The 9,577-nt window shown below is 29.6% G+C and overlaps 1 protein-coding gene across 1 annotated transcript; it reads left to right on the forward strand.

The window, feature by feature from the left end:
• Positions 1–1,487: 1,487 nt before the first annotated feature.
• Positions 1,488–2,340, forward strand: LOC115886238. The gene has a single exon (XM_030905326.1). It carries the CDS (start codon positions 1,552–1,554, stop codon positions 2,338–2,340), a length of 789 nt encoding a protein of 262 aa, XP_030761186.1. The 5' UTR covers positions 1,488–1,551.
• The last annotated feature ends 7,237 nt before the right edge of the window (positions 2,341–9,577 follow it).

Consider the following 9,577-nt stretch of genomic DNA (forward strand, 5'->3'; position numbering starts at 1 on the left):
AAAGCTTGGAATGGGTATAAAAACAAAAAAAGGAAAAACAGTTAAATTAAAGAAAAAACGTATTATTGAAAGTCCCAAAAAAATTGGAGGGTTTTTACCTCTTTTGTTACCAATACTAGGAGCATTAGGTGCCCTTGGCGGAGGTGCTGCGGTGATTGCCAAAGCAGTAAATGATGCAAAAGCATCTAAAGAACAATTAGAAGAAATGCGTCGACATGATATAGCAATGGAGACACAGGGAAAAGGCTTATTTATTAAACCATACAGGGGGAAAGGATTGTACATTAAACCGTATAAAGGAGGTTCAATTAAAAAGAAGACAATAAAAAAAAATCCGGTTCCCTAAAAAAGCGTTGACAAATATCGATTTGCTAAAATATACGAAAGAAATGTACCTCAAATTTTAGAGGTATTTTTATGCGTAATAACTTACCTAAAAAAATTAAAATAAATGAGAGCGGTATTGTCAATTTGGATAGTAAAGAGCACAAAGGCTCCCATTGGACAGCTTACAAGAAGAATAAAAGTTATGTAATATATTTTGATAGTTACGGAAATCTAAAACCACCTCTTGAATTGCTCAAATATTTTAATTCAAATGGAAAAGTGAACATATTTTATACTTATGAAACAAAACAGAAATTTAATACATACAATTGTGGACAACTCTGGTTTGCAAAGCATGTCAGTACAATGTCTACCACTATTGCGATTACAGGAAATTCCTCAATATTATCAGCCGATTTTAATCCACCTATTTACTTAGACGATGGAAAAGATTACTATTTAGGTTTGGCTGATTTTGAGACATTTATGAGTATACCTAATGTAGAAGAAGGGAAAAATAATAAAGTATACATATCAGATAAAATTATTACAATTCCGGAAGGTACTTATGACATCGTTGATATAGAAAAATACATTAAAAATGGTATTCGAGAAAATTTTGAAAAGGAATCTATTGGTTTTTCACTTAAGTCAAATACAAACACTTTAAAATCTCATATTTTTTGCACCAAAAAAATTGATTTTACAAAAACCGATTCAATAGGTAGTCTTTTAGGTTTCAAGAAAAGAGTGATTGAAGCTAATGTAATTAATCAGTCAGATAATGTAGTCAATATTAGTAAAGTTAACACTATTTGTATTGATTGCAACATTTGTGTAGGATCGTTTAGTAATGGTAAACCTGTACACATCATTCATCAATTTTTTCCTGCAGTAGCTCCAGGCTATAAAATAGTGGAATCCCCACTACCCATATTATATTTTCCCGTCAGCGTTAAAACAGTCAACAACATTACCGTAAAAATAATCGATCAGAACGGAGATCTTATTAATTTTCGAAACGAAACAATTACGGTTAGACTACATTTAAAAAGCGACAATAATGGTTATCAGATATAATAGACCAACACCACCAGCTGTTATTATTAAACGATATAAAAAGACTAAATCTAGTTGTAAGAATAGTATTAAACGATCCTCTGAGAAGCTAACACCAGAAAATCGTCAATTTCTCCAATCTTTGGGGTTTAAAGTCTTACAATAATGGATATACTTAATGTAACAGAAAAACTCTATGTAGACAATTCAATAGTTAGTACTGAATTACATACATATCAGCCATTGATCTCTTCGAAATTCGATTATAACGATGAAATACGAATACCAATTCAAGAACTTGATGCTTATACGCTACCTTCAGAAAGTCTTTTATATATTGAGGGAGCTCTTTTAAATAATGAAGGCAAATACACAAAAAAATTAAAGTTTGTTAATAACGGCATTGCATTTCTATTTAGAGAAATTCGCTTTGAACTTAACGGGGTTACTATAGATTCTGTAAGGAATGTTGGGTTAGCTTCAACTTTAAAAGGATACCTTTCTTTCAATACCAATGAGAGCATTAAACTGCAGAATGCTGGATGGTTCCCAGACAGAAAAGAAGGTGATAGAATCTTGGTAGATGACAATGGAAAATTTAATGTATCTATACCCCTAAAAATACTTCTTGGTTTCTTTGAAGATTATAAGAAAATTATTTTAAATATGAAACAAGAGTTGGTCTTAATTAGGGCTAGTAATGACTTAGATGCCGTTTTCTTTAAAGATGATACAACCCCTCCAACAACTACTGTTGAAACGCCAATGGTTTCAATTGATAAACTATTTTGGAAAATCCCTCATATTACAGTCGATATTCCTCAACAACTTGCTCTAACTAAGATATTAGAATCAAACAAAGAACTTTTAATTGGATTTCGAAGTTGGGAAATTATTGAATATTCCTCATTACCTGGAGACCACTCGTCACACATGGCCAGTAAAAACCACTAGTAAACTCGAAGCTCCTCGTCATGCCATAATTGCATTCCAAGAAGATAGAAAAGGACAAGTTACTAAAGATATGAGTCAATTTGATAATGTTGATCTAAGTAATATTCGAATCTTTTTAAATTCCGAAAGATATCCATATCATGACTTATATTTAAATTTTAAAGAGAACAAATATTCTGCTTTATATGAAATGTATGCTAATTTTAGACACTCTTATTATGGAACTTCTATTGAACCAATGTTTAATCCGGAAAAATTTAAGAGTATTTGTCCAGTTACACATATTGACTGTTCTCATCAAAAAGAATTCCTACAAACAGGATCTATTGTAATGAGAGTGGAATTTGAAACAAATGCTAATATCAAAAAAGAAACATCTGCTTATTGTCTGATTTTGCATGACAAAGTATTTAGTTATAACCCCTTAACAAAAATTGTAAAACCACTCTAATGCGCATACAACTCTAACTACATAAATATAGAAACTGATCAACATCAAATAACAGTATGAATACAGAACTGGAACTACGTGTGTCTGAATATTTAAAAAAATTAAAGAGATTAAAACAACAAATACAAAATTACACCAACAAAAAATCAATGTATATTAAATTTTCACGTATGAAAATATGAAGTTACTGGTGCTTGATGTTCAAGGATTTAAAGTAGAGAACAATCGATTTATTCCTAAAGAATTAGCAGCATATGATGGAAAAAAGATATGTCATTTCCTGTTTAAACGACCTTTTAATTTAAATCAGTTACCACCACACTTGGTCAAGGAAGCTAATTGGTTAATGCAAAATCATCATTGTCTTCCATGGTATAAAGGATATACCCCAATCCATAAGTTTTCCGATATCATCAAAAATATTACTGAAGAAGTAGACCATGTATATGTAAAAGGGAGAGAGAAAGCAGAATATATAAGAAAGTACTCATTAAAACCAGTGATAGAACTCGATGAAAACCCACCCATACAGCCAAGAGAACCTCAGTGTTCTCATCATTCAAAATCACCATCCATTTGTGCTCTAACTAACGTTTATTATTTGTATAATAATTTTTTAATGAATGAATAAAGCAAATATTTAATAACCTGAGTTTTATTTACTATCTGTACTAAACAACAACACACATATTAAAATACAACAAAATACAGCAAACAGACAGCACAATGCAGCAAACAGAAAGCAAACAGACAGCAAAATACAGCAAACAGAAAGCAAACAGCCAGCAAAATACAGTAAAATACAGCAAACAGACAGCAAACAGACAGCAAAATACAGCAAAATACAGCAAACAGACAGCAAACAGACAGCAAAATACAGTAAAATACAGCAAACAGACAGCAAACAGACAGCAAACAGACAGCAAAATACAGTAAAATACAGCAAACAGACAGCAAACAGACAGCGAACAGACAGCAAAATACAGTAAAACAGTTTTCTGATGGGATTAAATAAAACACACACATAAAATAAAAAAATTTATTCGTTTACATTTTCTTCAGACATATCTTTGGGTATAAATTTTTTGACTTCATTCAAAAAGTGGTTTAGATCCAGCTCCTTAATTCTATTTGTGAAAGTTTTCATATCTGATGTGTTTAAATATATGTCACAAGCTTCAACTCCCCTTCGATATTTTTTAGCAATTTCTTTACACTCTTCAGCAGTATAGAATTTCTCCATACCATAAACAGCTTCATGGTCCGCATCAAATTCTAAGTTTTCAAAATGCTCTTTTAAATTTTCGACAGCAGATATCAAGTCGTAGGCTGGTGTCACTTTTACGTATGCCATCCACATCTTGACTGAAAGATACTGAGTAAACTAGCGGTTTTAAGTACTAAATTTAAGTGGTGGGGGGAAATAAAATGGATAGTTGAATGAATAAATTTTATTGTTTAATGATACTTTTCACAAACTCATTGCATGCAAAAGTTTCTACATCTTCTATAACACATTCAGGATAAAATTGTAGTAACTCGAGTACACAGCAAACATTAGCACTGTTTGGATTAGGTGTGATTACATCATAAATATTTTTAATCAAATCTCCATTTTGCAGGGATAATCCACTAACGATAGTATTATAATATTTTGAAAATTCTTGAAATTTCAACATGTCAAAACGGTATTTCACCAAATTCACTAAATTCACAAGTTCGTTTATGGTATCACCAGCTAAGTATAATTCGTTTCCTCCGTCTTGAGTTATCTTGATAACTCTTGAATCACCCATAAAGATAAAATGTATCTCGTATCCATCTCCATGCATAGGTTGCCATCCATAGCTGTTGGAGTAAATAAAGCTCAACATAATCCCTTGATTGTTTAAAAATGAGATCCACTGATCTTCATTGAAAAGTATATGTTGATTGTATTTGTATCCTCCAAGCTTAATTACTGGAGTATATTTCCTTTCCAATAAAAATCCAACGCTAACCCATTTGGATCTTGATTTATTAATATAATATACTGATTCACTAATTAAAATCTCGCTGCGCTTATTTCTAAATTCTTCAACTTTTTTAATTTGTTTATCGAGCGATACATTAGTTGATAGCTGGTTGTAAAAGTTTGCCTGATACATTTTAAGGTTATATTAAGAGCAGTGTTGTAAACAGAATGCTTGCAAATATTTTTGTCACTGATTAAATAACCAAGAACAAAATGGAAAGGGGATTGTATTGATGGGAGGATACAAAATGAAACGGGGTTATCGTTATTAATTTATCTTTGTGAAATACCAAAAGAGAATTGAAACTACCAGTAATATCACTAATACACCGGCTAATGTAAAGAGTATGGTGTATGAATAATCAGAGTTCTGTTTTACATTGTGAAGAGAACAATTTGTTGTTTTAATTTCGTACCATGAAGAAAATATTCGAGATCTATTTGGATAGACGTGCAAAATTTTAAAAAATGTATGATTAGTGGTATTTAAATCATAAGAAAATACATTCATATCATTTATTCGGGAAAAATTCATAGGTTTATAACATTGTGGATATGTTTCTATTTTACTCTCATTTAAGCAAATATATTGAAGGTATACATTTGGCGGTTTATGTACATATAGGATATTTCCCAAGATGGAGAATAACAGTATTGCCTTTACTGCTTCCATTTTAGAAGGGATTCAGCCGTAAACTAATGAAAAATTAAACAATTTTATATTTTTATATACATTTATTTTAATAATTTTATATACATTTAATATAATACATCATCATACATTATACTGTTTAAAATATCTACAGCATCATTAACATCTTTATCATCAGTAGTACTCGCATTTTTATGCCTCCAGGCTAAAGTTCTAAAACTTCCAGGAATTATACATCGCTTGTCATCATTAGGTGATAATACAATTTTATTTTTTAATTGTGTATACATATCATGCATTATTGATTTAAAAATATTCATATTTCTAAATTTAATAATAGAATTTTGAACAACGTCTTTATAATCTTCTGAAGTAATAGAATTTTGAATTACATATTTTTTTACTCCCTTTGCTTTTCTCTCAGATTTATTTTCTAGATTTACACAGTAAGCCTTTGCTCCTGTTCCATAAAAACTTAGAATAGGTTTACCAGCAAATTCATCCTTCATTCGACCCAAGACAGATTTATTTTTAGTTATTTTATATACATTATTTTCATCATAGTTGGATGTATCAAATTTATGTAAATTTTCTTGCATATCTTGGTAAAAATTTTCTGTTTTTACATATAACACCAAACTGTCTGTATCGGTGTACAATAAAATTGCATTTTCACCATATTTATTTTTTATATAATCGTAATAAAATTTATAAATAACACTTTTTGATAATTCTAGAACACTGAATCCAATATATATTGGTTTATCATAAGATACTTTCATTCTTCCCATTTGAATTGCAACCAGATTTTCAGTAAAAACCAACGAATTTTTAAAATTAGGTTTAGCAATTAATGTTTCTGCTTCATACTGTTTACCTTTATTTTTCCAGTGAGTTATCAGTTTAATATCCACACGTTTATCAACATTTTCCAAAGATTTACCATAAATAGAATTATTAAATAACTTATAACAATCCTTTTCTAGTTTGTTTTTAGATTTATTTCTCATTTCAGTATTTAGATCAATATATGGTTTAAGAAACGGTGACTGTCTAAATTTAATTGCTCTATGAATTTTTATTAATTCAAGACCATTTTTTAGCGCCTGCTGAAGATTTTGATAGTGGATTGTATACTTTTCTTTGTTTTCTAAATTGCAAATTAATTTTTTTTCAATAGAACCAGGTGCACAAATATTTTCAGCCAAAAATGGTAATTCATTGTGTTTATCATGTAATTTTTTTGGATAATTAATATCTACTTCAAATACATAGCCGTAATCTGAATATTGTGATATAGACATTATATCAAGATTTTTAATTTCATCTTTTGATAACCAAGTGAAATCTCCTACAGGCAGGTATTGGCTCATACTATGTCCGTACAAGTTTGTTGCATCTAAATACATAATATAAGAATTGTGTTTTGAAGAGTCAAAATTTGGAATAAAAGGGTTATTAGCTTCAGCTTTTCGAACACTACAGTGACAAATACCACCTCTTATACTATTTTTAAAAAAATAAATCATGTCAATATCAGTCAACAATTCTAATTTTACATCTGTTGTTCGTAACATCGCATCCCAACTTAAACCTGGAGCTGTATAGTAATGAGCCGGATCCAAACAATAGATGTTCATAGACACATTTCGAAAGGCTTCAAAGAAGTCTGTTAATATTAGAACATCAGACACAAGATAAATTTTTGTATAATCCATTAAATTTTGACAATTGAATAAATTCCACACATTAATGGCTCTATCATAATCTTTTTGATCAATAGGTTCTTCTCTAAGTGTATCATAAAAATTATCAATACTTGGTAGTTTAGTTTCATATAATTTATCAATAGAATTCACATATGAATAAGGATAAATTCCCTTCTTTCTTACTTCATCAAACTGTTTTGTTTCCTGGAAATATTTTTTTATTTCAATACACTGATCTGGATCTAAACTTTCTCCTAATTTTTCCAAAGAAGAGTTAACAAAACGAAAGGAATCCAAAAATCTTAATTTGATATAAACATTTTTATCTTTTTTTTCTTTAGTTTTCTTTTTATCTACCAAAATTGATTTTGAGAATGAAATATATTTTTCCTTTGTTTGAGCTATTACACCAATTTTATCATTTTCTTTAAAAAGATGTTTAATATACAGATGAAGATCATAATTTAAATTATGAAAAAATACTGGAATAAATCCTGGATTATCTTTGAAATTAAGGTTGCATGATCCTTGTTTAAGTGTATTTGTGTACACATGAGTATGTGCAGGACCGCGATATTTTCCCGTGAAATGATTGTGATCCTTGGCCTTAACTTCTCCAGGTTTAAACGGTTGTTGACAAATATAACAAATTTTGCTATCTCTAAATGTAACTTTCTCTTCCTCAGTTAATGGAAACATCGGAACTACATGTTTCAAATAATCATTATAAATTCGATGTACATGGCTCTCAATTCGTTTACAAAATTCCTCGGCCGCATCATTTCCGAAGTAATAGTCTATTACAGATAAAGAGTCGTCATATGAACATTTAATAAAATAAGCAAATGCGTACGGTTCATGTTTAAAAATGTTAATAGTATAAGAATGCAAATTATCTTCTGGTTTTTTATGATCCAAAGGTTTAAGAAAACATTCAAAATCTGCATAAATTACAAAAGGTACTCTTAACTGTTTTTGAAAATTTTCAAACTGAAGAATGTTTTCTGGGATACTTTGACCAAACTTGTTAATTTTTAAACTTTTAGTAGGAATTTTTGTAACCAAATGATTACAATCATTCCTTTGATGTATTGCTAATTTTTCATAAGAAGTAAAATAAATTAAACACCCTTCACAAAAATATTTCTTATGTCCCTCTTTATTAATTTGACCTGATAGTAATCTAGACATGTTTTTTATCCAACAATAATGATAATTTTTACCATCACTTATTAGTAACAGATTCACATGGTTTGTTAATTTTTTATCACTATAATAAAGAGGTCCAACTACTTCATGTTTTAACTTATTGTCTTCAAAACACTCTCTAGACCATACACGTTCACGGATATTTGATTTAATAGTTCAAATTTTGATATGTCTTTTAGTTTTACTGGGAATTCTATACCTTTAAAATCGAAATGTGTAAAAAAATCAGGATATGATGTCGTTCTGTCACTATGTACTTCAACTGGAAACTTTGCGCTTATAAGACTCCATCCAAAACAAAATTGATCTTTATTTTGCACATTGATCACAGCTTTCTTATTTACTTTATCTCTTGGTAAAGGAATGTATGAAGATCCTCTCATAGGATTATATTTATTTACATTGATCTCCAGATATAAAATTTTTTGTAAAGCCCATCCGGATCCATTTTCTGCGAATATAGATATTTTTTCTTTAACAGTATCGAGAAAATCATGAAAAATATTATCGAGGTTACTTCCAAAATGTATAACTTTATTTCGTGTGTTGAAAGATTTGGTCTCAATAACTTCCTTAGATTGAAGAACAAATTGACCAAACAACTCTACATTTATTTTCAGTGAATGATGTTTTATTAACTCCTCATTAATTAATTTATCAAACTTTGGTTTTATTTCTTCAAAATATTGATCAATTTCTATATAATCCTTAGATGGAAGTAACATAAAAGACACAATTCGGTTTTTAAGGGCCGATTTTATGATTCTTACATTTTCACTATTGTTTTTTATCACAACACTTTTGTGGAGATTTGATCGTAAATGTGCACTGATTTTATTTTTTATGAACCATATACCGCATTCCCGACAAAATTTTAAAGTTATTTTTGGAACTTTCTTGTCAACTTTACACTTCTTTTCAGGAATATCTGTGATGTCATCTGCAGCCTTTCTTTTCTTAGTAATTTTTAATTCAGATCCTGAACGACTGGAACGGAAAATACATGATTCCTTTTTGTGTCTGTATACATTTGTTCTATGTTTGAAACACTTGTTACATTCACTGCACTTAAACATAACAACAACTTTTGTAGCTTTTTTCGTTCTATGGATTTGATAATTCAACTTCTAATTTTTATAAAAATCATCTATGGAAGAAACTACCTTCTTTACTCCATGATAAACTGATTAGTACTGGGATAA

This window comes from Sitophilus oryzae, unplaced genomic scaffold (genome assembly GCF_002938485.1).
Source record: "Sitophilus oryzae breed Bouriz unplaced genomic scaffold, Soryzae_2.0 scaffold_476_pilon_pilon, whole genome shotgun sequence".
Taxonomy (NCBI): domain Eukaryota; kingdom Metazoa; phylum Arthropoda; class Insecta; order Coleoptera; family Curculionidae; genus Sitophilus; species Sitophilus oryzae.